A 23,904-nucleotide genomic window follows, 5' to 3' on the forward strand; every position below is an offset into this window, starting at 1 on the left:
CCCCATGGGCTAAAGTGGGGAGGGGAACCAGCCCATAGTGGGCTGGTGCGCCCCCCTTGGCCCACCCCATGCGCCTAGGGTTGGGAACCCTAGGGTGGGGGGCGCCCCACCTGGCTTTGGGGGCACTCCACCCCTTGGCCGCCCCCCCCCCCTAGGAGATCCCATCTCCTAGGGCCAGCGCACCCCCTAGGGGCCCTATATAAAGGGGGAAGGGAGGGGCAGCCGCACCCTTGAGTCTTGGCGCCTTCCTCTCCCCTGATACACCTCTCCCTCTCGTAGTAGAACGGCGAAGCCCTGCTGCGGTGACCCCTGCATCCACCACCACGCCGTCGTGCTGCTGGATCTTCATCAACCTCTCCTTCCCCCTTGCTGGATCAAGAAGGAGGAGACGTCATGCTGACCGTACGTGTGTTGAACGCGGAGGTGCCGTCTGTTCGGCGCTAGGATCTCCGGTGATTTGGATCACGTCGAGTACGACTTCCTCATCCCCGTTCTTTGAACGCTTCCGCGCGTGATCTACAACGGTATGTAGATGTAATCCGATCACTCGTTGCTAGATGAACTCATAGATGGATCTTGGTGAAACCGTAGGAAATTTTTTGTTTCTGCAACATTCCCCAACAGTGGCATCATGAGCTAGGTCTATGCGTAGTTCTCTTTGCACGAGTAGAACACATTTTGTTGTGGACGTAGATGTTGTCAACTTTCTTGCCGCTACTAGTCTTATTTTGCTTCAGCGGTATTGTGGGATGAAGCGGCCCGGACCAACCTTACATGTACGCTTACGTGAGACCGGTTCCACCGACTAACATGCACTAGTTGCATAAGGTGGCTGGCGGGTGTCTGTCTCTCCCACTTTAGTTGGAGCGGATTCGATGAAAAGGGTCCTTATGAAGGGTAAATAGAAGTTGACAAATCACGTTGTGGCTTTCACGTAGGTAAGAAAACGTTCTTTCTAGAACCCTATTGCAGCCACGTAAAACTTGCAACAACAATTAGAGGACGTCTAACTTGTTTTTGCAGCAAGTGTTTTGTGATGTGATATGGCCAAAGTTGTGATGAATGATGAATGATATATATGTGATGTATGAGATGTTCATGCTATTGTAATAGGAATCACGACTTGCATGTCGATGAGTATGACAACCGGCAGGAGCCATAGGAGTTGTCTTTATTTTTTGTATGACCTGCGTGTCATTGAGAAACGCCATGTAAATTACTTTACTTTATTTCTAAACGTGTTAGCCATAGTAGTAGAAGTAATAGTTGGCGAGAAACTTCATGGAGACACGATGATGGAGATCATGATGATGGAAATCATGGTGTCATGCCGGTGACAAGATGATCATGGAGCCCCAAGATGGAGATCAAAGGAGCTATGTGATATTGGCCATATCATGTCACTATTATTATTTGATTGCATGTGATGTTTATCATGTTTTTGCATCTTGTTTACTTAGAACGACGATAGTAAATAAGATGATCCCTCATAATAATTTCAAGAAAGTGTTCCCCCTAACTGTGCACCGTTGCGACAGTTCGTTTTTTCGAAGCACCACGTGATGATCGGGTGTGATAGATTCCAATGTTCACATACAACGGGTGTAAGACAGATTTACACATGCAAACACTTAGGTTGACTTGACGAGCCTAGCATGTACAGACATGGCCTCGAAACACAGAAGACCGAAAGGTCGAGCATGAGTCGTATAGAAGATACGATCAACATGAAGATGTTCACCGATGTTGACTAGTCCGTCTCACGTGATGATCGGACACGGCCTAGTTAACTCGGATCATGTTATACTTAGATGATTGGAGGGATGTCTATCTGAGTGGGAGTTCATTGAATAATTTGATTTAGATGAACTTAATTATCATGAACTTAGTCTAAAATCTTTACAACATGTATTGTAGATCAAATGGCCAATGTTGTCCTCAACTTCAACGCGTTCCTAGAGAAAACCAAGCTGAAAGACGATGGCAGCAACTATACGGACTGGGTCCGGAACCTGAGGATCATCCTCATAGCTGCCAAGAAAGATTATGTCCTACAAGCACCGCTAGGTGAAGCACCTGCTCTCCCTGCAGAACAAGACGTTATGAACGCTTGGCAGACACGTACCGATGATTACTCCCTCGTTCAGTGTGGAATGCTTTACAGCTTAGAACCGGGGCTCCAAAAACGTTTTGAGAGACACAGAGCATATGAGATGTTCGAAGAGCTGAAAATGGTTTTTCAAGCTCATGCCCGGGTCGAGAGATATGAAGTCTCTAACAAGTTCTTCAGCTGTAAGATGGAGGAAAATAGTTCTGTCAGTGAGCACATACTCACTATGTCAGGGTTACATAACCGCTTGACTCAGCTGGGAGTTAATCTCCCGGATGACGCGGTCATTGACAGAATCCTTCAGTCGCTTCCATCGAGCTACAAGGGCTTTGTGATGAACTTCAATATGCAGGGGATGGAAAAGACCATTCCTGAAGTATTTGCAATGCTGAAATCAGCAGAGGTAGAAGTCAAAAAGGAACATCAAGTGTTGATGGTGAATAAAACCACTAAGTTCAAGAAAGGCAAGGGTAAGAAGAACTTCAAGAAGGACGGCAAGGGAGTTGCCGCGCCCGGCAAGCAAGCTGCCGGGAAGAAGCCAAAGAATGGACCCGAGCCCGAGACTGAGTGCTTTTATTGCAAGGAAAGTGGTCACTGGAAGCGGAACTGCCCCAAATACTTAGCGGACAAGAAGGCCGGCAAAACGAAAGGTATATGTGATATACATGTAATTGATGTGTACCTTACCAGTACTCGTAGTAGCTCCTGGGTATTTGATACCGGTGTAGTTACTCACATTTATAACTCAAAGCAGGAGCTGCGGAATAAGCGGAGACTGGCGAAGGACAAGGTGACGATGCGCGTCGGGAATGGTTCCAAGGTCGATGTGATCGCCGTCGGCACGCTACCTCTACATTTACCTACGGGGTTAGTTTTGAACCTCAATAATTGTTATTTAGTGCCAAGTTTGAGCATGAACATTGTATCAGGATCTCGTTTAATACGAGATGGCTACTCATTTAAATCCGAGAATAATGGTTGTTCTATTTATATGAGAGATATGTTTTATGGTCATGCTCCGATGGTGAATGGTTTATTCTTAATGAATCTCGAGCGTAATGCTACACATATCCATAGTGTGAGTACCAAAAGATGTAAGGTTGATAATGATAGTCCCACATACTTGTGGCACTGCCGCCTTGGTCACATAGGTGTCAAACGCATGAAGAAGCTCCATGCAGATGGACTTTTAGAGTCTCTTGATTACGAATCATTTGACACGTGCGAACCATGCCTCATGGGTAAAATGACCAAGACTCCGTTCTCAGGAACAATGGAGCGAGCAACCAACTTATTAGAAATCATACATACTGATGTATGCGGTCCAATGAGTGTTGAGGCTCGCGGTGGTTATCGTTATGTTCTCACCCTCACTGATGACTTGAGTAGATATGGGTATGTCTATTTAATGAAACAAAAGTCTGAGACCTTTGAAAAGTTCAAGGAATTTCAGAGTGAGGTTGAGAATCAACGTGACAGGAAAATCAAGTTCTTGCAATCAGATCATGGAGGAGAATACTTGAGTCATGAATTTGGCACACACTTAAGAAAAAGTGGAATAGTTTCACAACTCACGCCGCCTGGAACACCTCAGCGTAATGATGTGTCCGAACGTCGTAATCGCACTCTATTAGATATGGTGCGATCTATGATGTCTCTTACCGATTTACCACTATCATTTTGGTGCTATGCTTTAGAGACTGCCGCATTCACTTTAAATAGGGCTCCGTCGAAATCCGTTGAGACGACACCGTATGAATTATGGTTTGGGAAGAAACCTAAGCTGTCGTTTCTAAAAGTTTGGGCATGCGATGCTTATGTCAAGAAACTTCAACCTGAAAAGCTCGAACCCAAGTCGGAAAAATGCGTCTTCATTGGATACCCTAAAGAAACTATTCGGTATACCTTCTACCTCAGATCCGAAGGAAAGATCTTTGTTGCCAAGAATGGATCCTTTCTAGAGAAGGAGTTTCTCTCGAAAGAAGTAAGTGGGAGGAAAGTAGAACTTGATGAAGTATTACCTCTTGAACCGGAAAATGGCGCAACTCAAGAAAATGTTCCTGAGGTGCCTGCACCGACTAGAGAGGAAGTTAATGATGATGATCATGAAACTTCAGATCAAGTTGCTACTGAACTTCGTAGGTCCACAAGGACACGTTTCGCACCAGAGTGGTACGGCAACCCTGTCTTGGAAATCATGTTGTTAGACAACGGTGAACCTTCAAACTATGAAGAAGCGATGGCGGGCCCAGATTCCGACAAATGGCTGGAAGCCATGAAATCCGAGATAGGATCCATGTATGAAAATAAAGTATGGACTTTGACTGACTTGCCCGTTGAGCGGCGAGCCATAGAAAATAAATGGATCTTTAAGAAGAAGACAGACGCGGATGGTAATGTGACCATCTATAAAGCTCGACTTGTCTCTAAGGGTTATCAACAAGTTCAAGGGGTTGACTACGATGAGACTTTCTCACCGGTAGCGAAGCTAAAGTCCGTCCGAATCATGTTAGCAATTGCCGCATTCTATGATTATGAGATATGGCAAATGGATGTCAAAATGGCATTCCTTAATGGTTTCCTTAAGGAAGAATTGTATATGATGCAACCGGAAGGTTTTGTCGATCCTAAGAATGCTGACAAGGTGTGCAAGCTCCAACGCTCGATTTATGGGCTGGTGCAAGCATCTCGGAGTTGGAACATTCGCTTTGATGAGATGATCAAAGCGTTTGGGTTTATGCAGACTTATGGAGAAGCCTGTGTTTACAAGAAAGTGAGTGGGAGCTCTGTAGCATTTCTCATATTATATGTAGATGACATACTTTTGATGGGAAATGATATAGAGCTTTTGGACAGCATTAAGGCCTACTTGAATAAGAGTTTTCCAATGAAGGACCTTGGAGAAGCTGCTTATATATTAGGCATCAAGATCTATAGAGATAGATCAAGACGCCTCATAGGTCTTTCACAAAGCACATACCTTGATAAGATATTGAAGAAGTTCAATATGGATCAGTCTAAGAAGGGGTTCTTGCATGTGTTGCAAGGTGTGAAATTGAGCTCAGCTCAATGTCCGACCACGGCAGAAGATATAGAAGAGATGAGTGTCATCCCCTATGCCTCAGCCATAGGTTCTATTATGTATGCCATGATGTGTACCAGACCTGATGTAAACCTTGCCGTAAGTTTGGTAGGTAGGTACCAAAGTAATCCCGGCAAGGAACACTGGACAGCGGTCAAGAATATCCTGAAGTACCTGAAAAGGACTAAGGAAATGTTTCTCGTTTATGGAGGTGACGAAGAGCTCGTCGTAAAGGGTTACGTCGACGCTAGCTTCGACACAGATCTAGATGACTCTAAGTCGCAAACCGGATACGTGTATATTTTGAATGGTGGGGCAGTAAGCTGGTGCAGTTACAAGCAGAGCGTCGTGGCGGGATCTACATGTGAAGCGGAGTACATGGCAGCCTCGGAGGCAGCGCATGAAGCGATTTGGGTGAAGGAGTTCATCACTGACCTAGGAGTCATACCCAATGCGTCGGGGCTGATCAAACTCTTCTGTGACAACACTGGAGCTATTGCACTTGCCAAGGAGCCCAGGTTTCACAAGAAGACCAGGCACATCAAGCGTTGCTTCAACTCCATTCGTGAAAATGTTTAAGATGGAGACATAGATATTTGTAAAGTACATACGGACCTGAATGTAGCAGATCCGTTGACTAAACCACTCCCTAGAGCAAAACATGATCAACACCAGAATTCCATGGGTGTTCGATTCATCACAATGTAACTAGATTATTGACTCTAGTGCAAGTCGGAGACTGTTGGAAATATGCCCTAGAGGCAATAATAAAAGGATTATTATTATATTTCCTTGTTCATGATAATTGTCTTTTATTCATGCTATAATTGTGTTATCCGGAAATCGTAATACATGTGTGAATACATAGACACCAAGATGTCCCTAGTAAGCCTCTAGTTGACTAGCTCGTTGATCAATAGATAGTCATGGTTTCCTGACTATGGACATTGGATGTCATTGATAACGAGATCACATCATTAGGAGAATGATGTGATGGACAAGACCCAATCCTAAACATAGCACAAGATCGTATAGTTTGTTTGCTAGAGTTTTTCCAATGTCAAGTATCTTTTCCTTAGACCATGAGATCGTGTAACTCCCGGATACCGTAGGAGTGCTTTGGGTGTACCAAACGTCACAACGTAACTAGGTGACTATAAAGGTATACTACGGGTATCTCCGAAAGTGTCTGTTGGGTTGACACGGATCAAGACTGGGATTTGTCACTCCGTATGACGGAGAGGTATCTCTGGGCCCACTCGGTAATGCATCATCATAATGAGCTCAAAGTGACCAAGTGTCTGGTCATGGGATCATGCATTACGGTACGAGTAAAGTGACTTGCCGGTAACGAGATTGAACGAGGTATTGGGATACCGACGATCGAATCTCAGGCAAGTAACGTATCGATTGACAAAGGGAATTGTATACGGGGTTGCTTGAATCCTCGACATCGTGGTTCATCCGATGAGATCATCGAGGAGCATGTGGGAGCCAACATGGGTATCCAAATCCCGCTGTTGGTTATTGACCGGAGAGTCATCTCGGTCATGTCTACATGTCTCCCGAACCCGTAGGGTCTACACACTTAAGGTTCGGTGACGCTAGGGTTGTAGAGATATGAATATGCAGTAACCCGAAAGTTGTTCGGAGTCCCGGATGAGATCCCGGACGTCACGAGGAGTTCCGGAATGGTCCGTAGGTGAAGAATTATATATAGGAAGTGCAGTTTCGGCCATCGAGAGAATTTCGGGGTCACCGGTATTGTACCGGGACCACCGGAAGGGTCCCGGGGGTCCACCGGGTGGGGCCACCCATCCCGGAGGGCCCCATGGGCTAAAGTGGGGAGGGGAACCAGCCCATAGTGGGCTGGTGCGCCCCCCTTGGCCCACCCCATGCGCCTAGGGTTGGGAACCCTAGGGTGGGGGGGCGCCCCACCTGGCTTTGGGGGCACTCCACCCCTTGGCCGCCCCCCCCCTAGGAGATCCCATCTCCTACGGCCGGCGCACCCCCTAGGGGTCCTATATAAAGGGGGGGAGGGGCAGCCGCACCCTTGAGTCTTGGCGCCTCCCTCTCCCCTGATACACCTCTCCCTCTCGTAGTAGAACGGCGAAGCCCTGCTGCGATGACCCCTGCATCCACCACCACGCCGTCGTGCTGCTGGATCTTCATCAACCTCTCCTTCCCCCTTGCTGGATCAAGAAGGAGGAGACGTCACGCTGACCATACGTTTGTTGAACGCGGAGGTGCTGTCCGTTCGGCACTAGGATCTCGGGTGATTTGGATCACGTCGAGTACGACTTCCTCATCCTCGTTCTTTGAACGCTTCCGCGCGTGATCTACAAAGGTATGTAGATGCAATCCGATCACTCCTTGCTAGATGAACTCATAGATGGATCTTGGTGAAACCATAGGAAAATTTTTTGTTTCTGCAACGTTCCCCAACACAAGGTTCATGACAATATTTACCCATCTCTAGTTAAAACCCAACTTTAGCATGATTGCCCTTAAATAAACTCTATCCAACTCTGTCATAGGCCTTCATCATGTCCAGATTCAATGCACAAGCCTGGTGTTTCTTCGCTTATTCCTCTTCATGAAATGTAAGCATTCATATGCGGTTATGATATTGTCAGTGATCAATCTACCTGGGACAAAAGCTGACTGCTCCTCTGAGATTATTTCCGGTAGCACCAGTTTCAGACAATTTGAAATCACCTTGGAGGCAATTTTATACAAAACATTGCATAAGCTAATAGGCTGGAACTGGGATAACAAAGTTGGATTTTTTTTAACTTGGGTATTAGGACCAATATTGTGTCATTAATACTCTCCGTTGATTCGGTCCCTTCGACAATTCTCAGAACTGCCGAAGTTACATCCTCTCCACATAATTCCCAATGACGCTGGAAAAAGTGAGCCGGAAACCCGCCCGGACCGGGTGTTGTGGTTGGGAACGTCTGAAACAACGATGTCTTCACTTATTTTTGAGTATAAGGAGCATTTAGCACTTCGTTCATATCTACTGTGACCTTGTTTGGCACCGATGTTGGGGAACGTAGCAATTTCAAAAATTTCCTACGTACATGCAAGATCATGGTGATGCACAACAACGAGAGGGGAGAGTGTGTCCACGTACCCTTGTAGACCGAAAGCGGAAGCGTTAGCACAACATGGTTGATCTAGTCGTACGTCTTCACGATCCGACCGATCAAGTACCAAACGCACTGCACCTCCGAGTTCTGCACACGTTCAACTCGATGAAGTCCCTCGAACTCCGATCCAGCCGAGTGTTGAGGGAGAGTTTCATCAGCACGACGGCGTGGTGACGATGATGATGTTCTACCGACGCAGGGCTTCGCCTAAGCACCGCTACGATATGATCGAGGTGGATTATGGTGGAGGGGGGCACCGCACACGGCTAAGAGATCAAGAGATCAATTGTTGTGTCTATGGGGTGCCCCCTGGCCACGTATATAAAGGAGTGGAGGAGGGGGGAGAGGGCCGGCTCCTATGGCGCGCCCTGGAGGAGTCCTACTCCCACCGGGAGTAGGATTCCCCCCTTCCAAGTAGTAGGAGTAGGAGTCAAGGCAAGGGAAGGGAGAAGAGAAGGAAGGAGGGGGCGCAACCCCTCCCCCTAGTCCAATTCGGACTAGGCCTTGGGGGCGCCCAACCTCTCCTCTCTCTTTCCCCTAAAGCCCAATAAGGCCCATATACTCCCCGGCGAATTCCCGTAACTCTCCGGTACTCCGAAAAATACCCGAATCACTCAGAACCTTTCCGATGTCCGAATTTAGTCGTCCAATATATCGATCTTTACGTCTCGACCATTTCGAGACTCCTCATCATGTCCCCGATCTCATCCGGGACTCCGAACTCCTTCGGTACATCAAAACATATAAACTCATAATATAACTGTCATCGTAGCGTTAAGCGTGCGGACCCTACGGGTTTGAAAACTATGTAGACATGACCGAGACATGTCTCCGGTCAATAACCAATAGCGGAACCTGGATGCTCATATTGGCTCCTACATATTCTACGAAGATCTTTATCGGTCAGACCGCATAACAACATACGTTGTTCCCTTTGTCATCGGTATGTTACTTGCCCGAGATTCGATCGTCGGTATCTCAATACCTAGTTCAATCTCGTTACCGGCAAGTCTCTTTACTCGTTCTGTAATACATCATCTCACAACTAACTCATTAGTTGCAATGCTTGCAAGGCTTAGGTGATGTGCATTACCGAGAGGGCCCAGAGATACCTCTCCGACAATCGGAGTGACAAATCCTAATCTCGAAATACGCCAACCCAACAAGTACCTTAGGAGACACCTATAGAGCACCTTTATAATCACCCAGTTATGTTGTGACATTTGGTAGCACACAAAATGTTCCTCCGATAAACGGGAGTTGCATAATCTCATAGTCATAGGAACATGTATAAGTCATGAAGAAAGCAATAACAACAAACTAAACGATCAAGTGCTAAGCTAACGGAATGGGTCAAGTCAATCACATCATTCTCCTAATGATGTGATCCCGTTAATCAAATGACAACTCATGTCTATGGTTAGGAAACATAACCATCTTTGGTCAACGAGCTAGTGAAGTAGAGGCATACTAGTGATACTCTGTTTGTCTATGTATTCACACATGTATTATGTTTCCGGTTAATAAAATTCTAGCATGAATAATAAACATTTATCATGATATAAGGAAATAAATAATAACTTTATTATTGCCTCTAGGGCATATTTCCTTCAGTCTCCCACTTGCACTAGAGTCAATAATCTAGTTCACATCGCCATGTGATTTAACATCAATAGTTCACATCACCATGTGATTAACACCCATAGTTCACATCGTCATATGACCAACACCCAAAGGGTTTACTAGAGTAAATAATCTAGTTCAGATCGCTATGTGATTAATACCCAAAGAGTACTAAGGTGTGATCATGTTTTGCTTGTGATGGAAGTTTAGTCAACGGGTCTGCTACATTCAGATCCGTATGTACTTTGCAAATTTCTATGTCAACAATGCTCTGCATGGAGCTACTCTAGCTAATTTCTCCCACTTTAAATATGTATCCAGATTGAGACTTTGAGTCATCTGGATCAGTGTCAAAACTTGCATCGACGTAACCCTTTACGACGAACCTTTTGTCACCTCCATAATCGAGAAACATATCCTTATTCCACTAAGGATAATTTTGACCAATGTCCAGTGATCTACTCCTAGATCACTATTGTACTCCCTTGCCAAACTCAGGGCAGGGTATACAAATAGGTCTGGTACACAGCATAGCATACTTTATAGAACCTATGGCTAAGGCATAGGGAATGACTTTCATTCTCTCTCTATCTTCTATCGTGGTCGGGTTTTGAGTCTTACTCAACTTCACACCTTGTAACACAGGCAAGAACTCCTTCTTTGACTGTTCCATTTTGAACTACTTCAAAATCTTGTCAAGGTATGTACTCATTGAAAAACTTATCAAGAATCTTGATCTATCTCTATAGATCTTGATGCTCAATATGTAAGCAGCTTCACCGAGGTCTTTCTTTGAAAAACTCCTTTCAAACATTCCTTTATGCTTTGCAGAATAATTCTACATTATCTCTGATCAACGATATGTCATTCACATATACTTATCAGAAATGTTGTACTGCTCCCACTCACTTTCTTGTAAATACAGGCTTCACCCCAAGTCTGTATAAGACTATATGCTTTGATCAACTTATCAAAGCATATATTCCAACTCCGAGATGCTTGCACCAGTCCATAGATGGATCGCTGGAGCTTGCATATTTTTTTAGTACCTTTAGGATTGACAAAACCTTCTGGTTGCATCATATACAACTCTTCTTTAATAAATCATTAAGGAATGCAGTTTTGTTTATCCATTTGCCAGATTTCATAAAATGCGGCAATTTCTAACATGATTCAGACAGACTTAAGCATAGATACGAGTGAGAAACTCTCATCATAGTCAACACCTTGAACTTGTCGAAAACCTTTTTGCGACAATTCTAGCTTTGTAGATAGTAACACTACTATCAGCGTCCGTCTTCCTCTTGAAGATCCATTTAATCTCAATGGCTCGCCGATAAATGCGCAAGTCAATTAAAGTCCATAATTTGTTCTCATACATGGATCTCATCTCAGATTTCATGGCCTCAAGCCATTTCGCGGAATCTGGGCTCATCATTGCTTCCTCATAGTTCGTAGGCTCGTCATGGTCAAGTAACATGACCTCTAGAACAGGATTACCGTACCACTCTGGTGCGGATATCACTCTGGTTTACCTACGAGGTTCAGTAGTAACTTCATCTGAAGTTACATGATCATCATCATTAGCTTCCTCACTAATTGGTGTAGTAGTCACAGGAACAGATTTCTGTGATGAACTACTTTCCAATAAGGGAGCAGGTACAGTTACCTCATCAAGTTCTACTTTCTTCCCACTCACTTCTTTCGAGAGAAACTCCTTCTCTAGAAAGGATCCATTCTCAGCAACGAATATCTTGCCTTCGGATCTGTGACAGAAGGTGTACCCAACATTTTCTTTTGGGTATCCTATGAAGACACACTTCTCCGATTTGGGTTTGAGCTTATCAGGTTGAAACTTTTTCACATAAGCATTGCAACCTCAAACTTTAAGAAACGACAGCTTAGGTTTCTTGCCAAACCATAGTTCATACGGTGTCGTCTCAACGGATTTAGATGGTGTCCTATTTAACGTGAATGTAGCTGTCTCTAATGCATAATCCCAAAATGATAGCGGTAAATCAGTAAGAGATGTCATAGATCGCACCATATCTAATAAAGCACGGTTACGATGTTCGGACACACCATTACACTGTGGTGTTCCAGGTGGCGTGAGTAGTGAAACTATTTCACATTGTTTTAACTGAAGGCCAAACTCGTAACTCAAATATTTTACTTCTGTGATCATATCGTAGAAACTTTTTTTTTGTTACGATGATTCTCCACTTCACTCTGAAATTCTTTGAACTTTTCAAATGTTTCAAACTTGTGTTTCATCAAGTAGATATAACCATATCTGCTCAAATCATCTGTGAAGGTCAGAAAATAACGATACTTGTCATGAGCCTTAACACTCATCGGACCGCATACATCAGTATGTATTATTTCCAATAAGTCAGTTGCTCGCTGCATTGTTCCAGAGAACAGAGTCTTAGTCATCTTGCCCATGAGGCATGGTTCACAAGCATCAAGTGATTCATAATCAAGTGATTCCAAAAGTCCATCGGCATGGAGTTTCTTCATGCGCTTTACACCAATATGACCTAAACGGCAGTGCCACAAATAATTTGCACTATCATTATTAGCTTTGCATCTTTTGGTTTCAATATTATGAATATGTGTATCACTACGATCGAGATCCAACGAACCATTTTCATTGGGTGTGTAACCATATAAGGTTTTATTCATGTAAACAGAACAACAATTTATTCTCTTACTTAAATGAATAACCGTATTGCAATAAACATGATCAAATCATATTCATGCTCAACGCAAACACCAAATAACACTTATTTAGGTTCAACACTAATCCCGAAAGTATAGGGAGTGTGCGATGATGATCATATCAATCTTGGAACTATTTCCAACACACATCGTCACTTCACCCTTAAATAGTTTATGTTCATTCTGCAACTTCCGTTTCGAGTTACTACTCTTAGCAACTAAACCAGTATCAAATATCAAGGGGTTGTTACGAACACTAGTAAAATACACATCAATAATCTGTATATCAAATATACCTTTGTTCACTTTGCCATCCTTCTTATCCGCCAATTACTTGGGGTAGTTCCGCTTCTAGTGACCAGTCCCTTTGCAGTTAAGCACTTAGTCTCACGCTTAGGTCCAGACTTGGGCTTCTTCACTTGAGCAGCAACTTGCTTGTCGTTCTTCTTGAAGTTCCCTTTCTTTCCCTTTGCCCTTTTCTTGAAACTAGTGATCTTGTTAACCATCAACACTTGATGTTTTTCTTGATTTCTACCTTCGTCGATTTCAGCATCACGAAGAGCTTGGGAATTAATTTCGTCATCCCTTGCATATTATAGTTCATCATGAAGTTCTACTAACTTGGTGATGGTGACTAGAGAATTCTGTCAATCACTATTTTATCTGGAAGATTAACTCCCACTTGATTCAAGCGATTGTAGTACCCAGACAATCTGAGCACATGCTCACTGCTTGAGCTATTCTCCTCCATCTTTTAGCTACAGAACTTGTTGGAGACTTCATATCTCTCAACTCGGGTATTTTACTTGAAATATTAACTTCAACTCCTGGAACATCTCATATGGTCCATGACATTCAAAACGTCTTTGAAGTCCCGATTCTAAGTTGTTAAGCATGGTGCACTAAACTATCAAGTAGTCATCATATTGAGCTAGCCAAACGTTCATAACGTCTGTATCTGCTCCTGCAATAGGTCTGTCACCTAGCGGTGCATCAAGGACATAATTCTTCTGTGCAGCAATGAGGATAAACCTCAGATCACGGATCCAATCCGCATCATTGCTACTAACATCTTTCAACTTAGTTTTCTCTAGGAACATATCAAAAATAAAACTGGGGAGCTAAACGCGAGCTATTGATCTACAACATAGATATGCTAATACTACCAGGACTAAGTTCATGATAAATTTAAGTTCAATTAATCATATTACTTAAGAACTCCCACTTAGATAGACATCCCTCTAATCCTCTAAGTGATCACATGATCCAAATCAACTAAACCATGTCCGATCATCACGTGAGATGGAGTAGTTTCAATGGTGAACATCACTATGTTGATCATATCTACTATATGATTCACGCTCGACCTTTCAGCCTCCGTGTTCCGAGGCCATATCTGTTATATGCTAGGCTCGTCAAGTTTAACCTGAGTATTCCGTGTGTGCAACTGTTTTGCACCTGTTGTATTTGAACGTAGAGCCTATCACACCCGATCATCACGTGGTGTCTTAGCACGAAGAACTTTCGCAACGGTGCATACTCAGGGAGAACACTTATACCTTGATAATTTAGTGAGAGATTATCTTATAAAGCTACCGCCGAACTAAGCAAAATAAGATGTATAAAAGATAAACATCACATGCAATCATAATATGTGACATGATACGGCCATCATCATCTTGTGCCTTTGATCTCCATCTCCAAAGCATCGTCATGATCTCCATCGTCACTGGCATGACACCATGATCTCCATCATCTTGATCTATATCAGTGTGTCGTCACATGGTTGTCTCGCCAACAATTGCTCTTGCAACTATTGCTATCGCATAGCGATAAAGTAAAGCAATTATTTGGCGCTTGCATCTTATGCAATAGAGAGATAACCATAAGGCTTTTGTCAGTTGCCGATAACTTCAACAAAACATGATCATCTCATACAACAACTTATATCTCATCACATCTTGACCATATCACATCACAACATGCCCTACAAAAACAAGTTAGACGTCCTCTACTTTGTTGTTGCAAGTTTTGCGTGGCTGCTATGGGCTGAGCAAGAACCGTTCTTACCTACGCATCAAAACCACAACGATAGTTTGTCAAGTTGGTGCTGTTTTAACCTTTGCAAGGACCGGGCATAGCCACACTCGGTTCAACTAAAGTTGGAGAAACTGACACCCGCCAGCCACCTGTGTGCAAAGCACGTCGGTAGAACCAGTCTCGCGTAAGCGTACGCGTAATGTCGGCCCGGGCCGCTTCATCCAACAATACCGCCGAACCAAAGTATGACATGCTGGTAAGCAGTATGACTTATATCGCCCACAACTCACTTGTGTTCTACTCGTGCATATTACATCAACGCATAAAACCTAGGCTCGGATGCCACTGTTGGGGAACGTAGCAATTTCAAAAATTTCCTACGCACATGCAAGATCATGGTGATGCACAGCAATGAGAGGGGAGAGTGTGTCCACGTACCCTTGTAGACCGAAAGCGGAAGCGTTAGCACAACGTGGTTGATGTAGTCGTACGTCTTCACGATCCGACCGATCAAGTACCGAACGCACGGCACCTCTGAGTTCTGCACACGTTCAACTCGATGACGTCCCTCGAACTCCGATCCAGCCGAGTGTTGAGGGAGATTTTTGTCAGCACGACAGCGTGGTGATGATGATGATGTTCTACCGACGCAGGGCTTCGCCTAAGCACCGCTACGATATGATCGAGGTGGATTATGGTGGAGGGGGGCACCGCACACGGCTAAGAGATCAAGAGATCAATTGTTGTGTCTATGGGGTGCCCCCTGGCCACATATATAAAGGAGTGGAGGAGGGGGGAGAGGGCCGGCTCCTATGGCGCGCCTTGGAGGAGTCCTACTCCCACCGGGAGTAGGATTCCCCCCTTCCAAGTAGTAGGAGTAGGAGTCAAGGCAAGGGAAGGGAGAAGAGAAGGAAGGGGGGGGGCGCAGCCCCTCCCCCTAGTCCAATTCAGACTAGGCCTTCGGGGGCGCCCAACCTCTCCTCTCTCTTTGCCCTAAAGCCCAATAAGGCCCATATACTCCCCGGCGAATTCCCGTAACTCTCCGGTACTCCGAAAAATACCCGAATCACTCGGAACCTTTCCGATGTCCGAATATAGTCGTCCAATATATCAATCTTTACGTCTCAACCATTTCGAGACTCCTCGTCATGTCCCCGATCTCATCCGCGACTCCGAACTCCTTCGGTACATCAAAACATATAAACTCATAATATAACTGTCATCGTAGCGTTAAGCGTGCGGACCCTATGGGTTCGAGAACTATGTAGACATGACCGAGACACGTCTCCGGTCAATAACCAATAGCAGAACCTGGATTCTCATATTGGCTCCTACATATTCTACGAAGATCTTTATCGGTCAGACCGCATAACAACATACGTTGTTCCCTTTGTCATCGGTATGTTACTTGCCCGAGATTCGACCGTCGGTATCTCAATACCTAGTTCGATCTCGTTACCGGCAAGTCTCTTTACTCGTTCTGTAGTACATCATCTCGCAACTAACTCATTAGTTGCAATGCTTGCAAGGCTTAGGTGATGTGCATTACCGAGAGGGCCTAGAGATACCTCTCCAACAATCGGAGTGACAAATCCTAATCTCGAAATACGCCAACCCAACAAGTACCTTTGGAGACACCTGTAGAGCACCTTTATAATCACCCAGTTACGTTGTGACGTTTGGTAGCACACAAAATGTTCCTCCGGTAAACGGGAGTTGCATAATCTCATAGTCATAGGAACATGTATAAGTCATGAAGAAAGCAATAGCAACAAACTAAACGATCAAGTGCTAAGCTAACGGAATGGGTCAAGTCAATCACATCATTCTCCTAATGATGTGATCCCATTAATCAAATGACAACTCATGTCTATGGTTAGGAAACATAACCATCTTTGATCAACGAGCTAGTCAAGTAGAGGCATACTAGTGACACTCTGTTTGTCTATGTATTCACACATGTATTATGTTTCTGCTTAATACAATTCTAGCATGAATAATAAACATTTATCATGATATAAGGAAATAAATAATAACTTTATTATTGCCTCTAGGGCATATTTCCTTCAACCGATTGGAGAACCTGCTCCATCCCCTGAACCCCTTCTGAATTGTATAATTATTTATAAAAAGTGGTTGCCATCTCCTCCATCTCGGCTGGGTTATCTGTCAATTGACCATCATTACGAAGGAGTGATTTGATGCTATTCTTCCGCCTGCGCCTGCACGCCCTCAAGTGGAAGAAGTATGTATTTTTGTCCCCGCGAGCTCTTTGCCTCCAAAGCATCTCTTCTCTATGGAAGAGTTCCACCAGCCAATTGCTAATCTTTAATTCTGCATGTGTTGGCCCCGATCTTCCTTGTGCCTCGCGCAACTGCTGCAGTTCTTTCCTCAATTGGGCCATCTCCCTTTGCACGTTCCCAAAGTGATTTCTGTCCCATGCAGATAGATCTCCCGATACGCGCGATAGCCTTTCATGCATTGATTGCACCGAAACCCCATCTGCTCGTGTCCACCCAGCATGTAACACCGCCACCAGTGCTGGATCCCTCTCCCAGCAAGTTTCGTATCTGAAAGATCTAGGGCCCCTCTTGCTTGTCGGTTTGTCCTCATACCGCGGTAGCATAGGTATATGGTCAGATGACACCGCATTCTTGTGTTCCACTACCGAAGATGGGAAGGCCAAGAGCCATGCAGTGTTAGCCACACACATGTCTAACCTTACTCTTGTGTATGTTCCTCCAACTACCTTTTTTCTCAAAAGTCCAATCGATTTAGTGTAGCCTATATCAGCAAGGCCACAAGTGTCCAACGCATCCAGAAAAGCGTCCATCTGGGCCTGACTACGTTGGCCTACCCCATCATGTTCGTGTGCATGTATAACTTCGTTAAAATCTCCCATCACCACCCACGGCAGATTGCTAGCACCAGCTATTCCATGGAGGGTGTCCCACGTTTTGTATCTCTCATTTACCTGTGCTTCGCCATACACAAAGGTCACCCTTGTTTGAAACTCAACAAGCTCATCAATGATTACATCAATATGATACTCAGGGCATGTTTAGATATCCTCCCACTCCACACTTCACTAATTCCTGACGCGGGAGCCGAGCCAAACAAAAAATCATTAAGAAGCTAGCTTCCGGAAGCTAAGCCCGAGGCCAGTGCAAAAACGAGGAGCGACGGCGGCCCAGCTCCACCAAAAATAAAAGCTGGAGTTTGCCCAAATTACGCCGATATGCCACTGCCAAACTTACCGATTCGTTCCTTCCCTGGAAAACCTATCGAGCTGTTCGTTCCCCTCGAGCCGCTAGCCCTACCGCCGTCACGGGCCTAGCCGCCGCAGGCGCCGCCGCGCCATCCCTGGCCGCCGCTCCTTCCCGTCGATAGATCGAGCCGTTCGAGGCCAATCCCGACTGGATCCCATTGACACAGCCCGAAGGGAGCAACCCCAACACCAGGACCTAAGCTCCAACGCCATTGACGCCATGCTCAGCCGCTAACCTTACCTCTATCGCGTGCAGCGCCGTCCCCGTCCGTTGCTCGTTCCCAACAATAGATCGAGCCATTCCAAGCCAATCCCGACTGGTTCCCGTCGACACAGCCCGAAGGGAGCAACCTCAAGCTCCAACGTCATTGAAGCCCTGCTCACCTCGCAGGAGTCTGCCTCACCCCGCCTGCTGGCCTGAAATGGGCTGCCTCCAGCCGGCCCAACACGCCTAAACAGGCCACAACCCGCCCCAGTTGGGTTGTAGCGCTAAGAGAAGCTGGAGCAGGAGCCGAACATGATTGGAATCGCTGGCTGAAACGAGAAGCCACGAGGAGAAGCTAGTTATGTGGAGTTTTGAGAAGCTGGAGAGCCTCCGAACACGCCCTCAGAGTACCCTATAACTTCAACCTTTATTTCATCTTTCCAAAATGGACGAACTGCCAAATGTCTGAGTGGGCCCATTCATCTTTGAGCCTGCATTCTGAAGCCCATGCCAGCCCGAATCAAAGAAGAGCTTGCTCAGAGCCGGGCCAAATCAGCACTTACCTAATCCCCTGAGGGCCCAAAACGAGCCCCTCTCTCCTTCTTCCTCTCCCCGTTCTCCTGGCGACCTCACGGCAGCGAACAGGGTAGCTGACGCGAGACATCGCCATGGCGTCGCGATTCCTAGCCCGATCCAAAACCCTAGCTCTCGCCCTCTCCCGCGCGGATGCGGCGCCGGCGCCCCTGGCTGGATCCCGCGCGCTCTCCTCCCTCCCGCGCCACCCCGCCACCGCCGCCCCGTCCCCGGCGATTGGATCCCCTCCTGGCCTCAGCAAGGTTCGTCTACCCATCCATTTCCAGCTCCCATTAGCGCGTTGTCGTGATATACTTGAAAGCGAGCGTTATGCCTGGTTCCGTGTGTTTGATCTGATGCTCTGCCATGTGGATGTTTGGTTCTAGTAATAGTATAGTATCTCATCTGATGCTGCCCGTGCCATTCGATTTCGTCTCGTTCAGCGTGAAGGATGGATAATTGTTTTGGTAGATTGGAACTGTGCTATGTATACCAATTAATATATCGTATCGGTGTGTGGTATGTACTACTCCGTGTCTCGACTTTAGCACAACTTTAGTACTCCCTCCGGTCCTTTTTACTCTGCATATTAGAATTCTCTGAAGTCAAACTTCACAAAGTTTGACCGTATTTATATGAAAAAATATCAACATCTGCCATGCTAAAGTTATACAATATGAAACTTTAAGTCATGACACATCTATTGATATTGATTTCAGATTGTGAATGTTGGTATTTTTTTCTATAAAGTTGGTCAAACTTTACGAGGCTTGACTTTAGTCAAATCTTATATGTGAACTAAAAAGCACCGGAGGGAGTACAAAGTTGTACTGAAGTTGAGACACTTATTTTGAGATTGAGGGAGTATGTGTGCCCCTCTGTCTTTATTCAAATCTATTGTGGTCAGGATAGCGGTAGAACTGCAGAAGGGTAGATAAACAAAAAAAACATCTGTCAGGGTTTTGATTTGCGAGCCTGACATGTACCTGGTTGATGTTAGAGGTCTCTCTGGATGCCAATAATGTACGAGGAACAACAATTGCAGTCATCCCTAGAATCTCCACCTGCCGTCCCATACAAGTCGAGCATGCTACCACACAATATCAGCTAATTGCTAGAGTTGAGAAGTGGGGGTATCTCATTTTGTGATCATTGACTTAACATGAGGGGATAGTGTGACTCTGATACGATATGTTTCCAATACAAGCTGATTACACTTTAAATGTCAACATTCGAGTTCTATGTGCCACAATCAAGAAATCTTCTGCCTAGTGATGCCAAGATTTCCCATTCGCAAACTTCATTTCATATTTTATTGGCTAAAAAGAAGTAGCTTCATTAGTTGGCTGACATCTGTTAATCATTAGTTGGCTGACATCTGTTGATCATAGCCTAGGTGATTTTGTTCAAGAAATGCAAAGTCTGTTGTGATTTAGTTTGCTTGGGTCTTGTGCCTATGTACATGTGTGTAGGTTCTGGGACATGAGCCAACATCACACCTCAGCGGCACACAATTTTTACCGCGTTGGTTTTCTACTGTAGCATCCAATGGATCTCCCATGCAGAATACACAGGTTTGTCACAAACTCACAATCCAACTAGTGCTTCTTTTTCACTTATGATGCCACTCTATGCTAGATGTCCATGAACCTGATGTTTCCAGTTTTGACAGGTCTCAGAGACATGCAAGCCAGTTGCTGGAACGGGACACTCTGATGCACTAAAAGTGACTGAAGGAGCCTTCCCTAAATGCACGGCATTCAGCCCACTAGAAGCCGCTGCTAAACCTAGAAGCAGTCCGTTGACAAGTGAAAGTTCTAAAGTCAGGCGATCAGAGATATTAACAGGAGTAACCTTTTACATGATCCCAGCTCTGCTTCTTTCCTCAAGGAACAGCATCAGTACATCTCTTATGGTCGCGGCGGTATACCATCAAATCTACATGTTCCACAAGGAGATCTTTCTGGACTATGTGCACCACGACATTACCAGGAAGTGGGCTTTGATATACTTCAAGCTGCTTCTGCTGGTCATGGCAAAGGACACCATCGTGTACTTCGGTTTGGTCTGAGTTCACCGTGTTAGTTTGTCAAAGGACGGGCTATGCACTCATTTGTACTCCGAGAAAAATAATGAGCATCGGCACATGCTGGGGCGCTGGTGGTTCTTGTTTCCCGCATGAACTTTCTTGGTTTCCAACCTTTTCCCCTCCCAACTTTGCTCGTCTTGTTTTTGTCTATGCATTCGAAAGGGTTTGTTTAGTGGCCCTATCAGATAACAAGTTTCTGCAAACCATGATATTAGAGCGGGTGACTGCATTCATGTTTGTAATAATTAGCAAGTATGTGAACTCTGCAACTCGTATTTAGTATGTTTCCTAGCACAGCGTAGTCGCACGTATTTTCCATGTAAGAAGTGTGAACTCTCATCATACTCTTGAAGCTTCTCCCTAGTGGCACTGGTATTTTTGCAAAAAAGGTGTGCAGTGTTTGATTGATCGGCTGCTGCTTCTGCAGCTGTTACAGAAATGTGGATCTGGTGATGGGTTCTGTGGAATTGCTGGGACTAGAAGAACGTCCGTGCGTTGCAACGGGACCACATTAATTTTAAAAGTTCAGTATTGATATTCTCATACATATCAAGTGACATTGACAATCTTTTTTACTATCAAATCCTCACACATACACACACTCTCTTCGTCCCTCTTCCTCACTCTCTCCCCCTCTCCCTCTCTCTCTAACACACACACACATATCCATCTTATTGGATACAGGACCATAATCCATCTATTTCACACACACACGCTAGTGCAAACAATATGGATTATGTGTATTATATTTGCCACCACAACACAGGAAATTAATTTCATGTAAATCGCTCAGCCACAGCTGCAAGAATACGCGGAGGAGGTGGCCCGGGTCGGCGTCGGCCGTCCGGCGCGGGCCACGGGCCCGCTTCCAAGTGCGTCTGCGCGCGGGCCACCCACGCCGGGTCCTTTAAGTGCCGCTTCCACCGCACCAACTCCTAGGGCCACGGCCACAACCAGGGCCAGGGAAGCCACCCCTTTTCGCCCCCTTCACCGGCCGCGGCCAACGCGGTGCCGCGGCAGCCGGCCTCGCCGTCCTTGTCCTTCGGCACCGTCGCGACCCAGTGACGCAGCCTAAGTATCGGCCTCGAGAATCAAGAAAGCTCGACAACGGAGAGGGAAGGGAAGATCATATACATGTCATAAGAAAGGGAGTTTATTTACTGCTCCCTCGACATATTGTTTCCTTTGTTTGGAGATTGATTACCATCCGTGAGTTAAGGTAAAGTTAATGTGATTGAGCGATTTTTCTGAAAATCAATTATTTGTTTTCTAATTAATGTGATTGAGTGATTTAAGGTAAGGTTAATTAATTTAGATTTGATCTTTAGAGATTGTTCGTGATTGATTCTATATTAATAAATAACTTGCGCCAGTATGGAAAGTTCTGATCTGTTTAAATTTCTTTCGTTATGTGAGTGGGTGACGCGAAAATAAATCGATGAAGTGGGAGAGGGGATGAAAAAAAATCTACGAAAAAACCCAGCGAAGATGGAAGGATGTACCCAAAAAAATTATAAAAGGTGAGACGAAAAAAAATCTAAAAGTAAGACTACCAACTGCTTCATTAAAAATAGAGATACTCAAAATCGGTCCCTGTGTTCAGTACGGTGATGGTTACTGCTCGCTATAGTACTTGGTAAATTCCTGGAAACATTGTTGCATGCATGCAGACCCTGTCGCTTCTGTGAGCCATGAGATAAAACTGGTAGAAGTGGTGTATTTTGCTTTGCAGGCTGGGGGCTCTGCAACTTTTGGTGTTGAAATTAAATTAAAGACTTGTGTGTTTTGGCCGCTGCAAGTTTGAATTGCCGGTAGATCTTGCAGTCGTTTACATGCGAGGCCCGTCGTCTGCCGTGCGCACATGCTCCGGCCAGGTCGACCGTCAGGAGGTAGCAGCAGGTGTGGTACATTTGTGCATTCAGTGAGTGACGCCAGCTGATGGGATCAGCGCATGCCAGGGTTCTCCCAGTGTCACAGAGAAGCAGTACAGAAATGGTAGCTGGAAATGCTGTAGTGGACAACAGCAAACAGAAGGGGGTTCTTGGATTTTGCGCATCTTCCTGTTTTTCTCTCCTTGGCTTGTTGCTTTCATTTCTTCAGATCTCATGTCACATTTCTACCTGGGATGCTTGCAGTTGCAGGACCATTAATGGATGGCCCAAGTGCCAACCAACAACGGCAAAAGGAGGTAGAGAGAGGTGTAGGTATGGTTTCTTTCAGCGCTGCACTTGTTTGTCAGTTTCCCAGCTATTACGCGTAGAACCCTAAAGCCTCGTTTGACAGGGGAGGTTTTGCAGCTCCGGAGTGGAGGGGGATCTGAGGGGATTTGGTTAATCTCTCTCTTCCACCCAATCCTCTCAATTTCTCACTAATCCCTCCCTCCTCATAAACCCCTCTATTTGGTTAAACCTCCTACAACAGCAGCAGCAAAGCAAGCATCCAGTTTCATGGGTGTCTTGGGAGGTTTTCTGTACCACATGAATTGAGGGGGATTCGTGGAGAACGGAAAGGATTGGCCTGCTCAATCCTACGTGTCAAATGGGCTGACAAGGATTTTGGGGGATTTTGAACCCTGCGAGGATATTCCCCTCCAAACCTCTCCAAACCTCCTCCACCAAACAAGGCCTAAAGAGGCAATCGTGTCAAGAGGCGGGTTTTTTCTTTTGCGAAAAGGTACTTCAAACTTGAAACCAGCATGAAGAGATTTACGAGACTTCTTCCCTTTTGAGTTTTTCGGGCCGACATGCCGAGATGTGATGCTTAGGTGCGAGGTGAAACACAACCAGGAGTTCAAGAATGATGAAGAATCTGCTTCGTTGTTCCTGCCATCTATATAAGATGTTTAATAAGAATAGGACCCTCCATCTCTTTGTACGTTTCATCGCAAACTACCATTTTTTAGGGCTGCACTTTAATTGTTTGTCTAGTCGACTTTCATATCCTTAAGTGTTAGGACCTTGAATTCGAAAGTCCCTTTCTACACCCGAGCTCAAATGAGTTCAGGATGAATAGTAATTCAAAAACCATTTAAGGAATGG

At 45.2% G+C, this 23,904-nt stretch overlaps 1 protein-coding gene across 1 annotated transcript; it reads left to right on the plus strand.

Annotated features, from left to right (window-relative positions):
• The first annotated feature begins 18,768 nt into the window (after positions 1-18,768).
• LOC125515267 (succinate dehydrogenase subunit 4, mitochondrial) lies at positions 18,769-21,223 on the plus strand. The gene is made up of 3 exons (XM_048680711.2): positions 18,769-19,040; positions 20,250-20,351; positions 20,450-21,223. The coding sequence occupies exons 1-3, from the start codon at positions 18,873-18,875 to the stop codon at positions 20,846-20,848; spliced, it is 669 nt and encodes a 222-aa protein (XP_048536668.2). The 5' UTR covers positions 18,769-18,872; the 3' UTR covers positions 20,849-21,223.
• The last annotated feature ends 2,681 nt before the right edge of the window (positions 21,224-23,904 follow it).

Source organism: Triticum urartu, chromosome 1A (genome assembly GCF_056163025.1).
Source record: "Triticum urartu cultivar PI428250 chromosome 1A, HENAU_Tu73, whole genome shotgun sequence".
Lineage (NCBI taxonomy): Eukaryota > Viridiplantae > Streptophyta > Magnoliopsida > Poales > Poaceae > Triticum > Triticum urartu.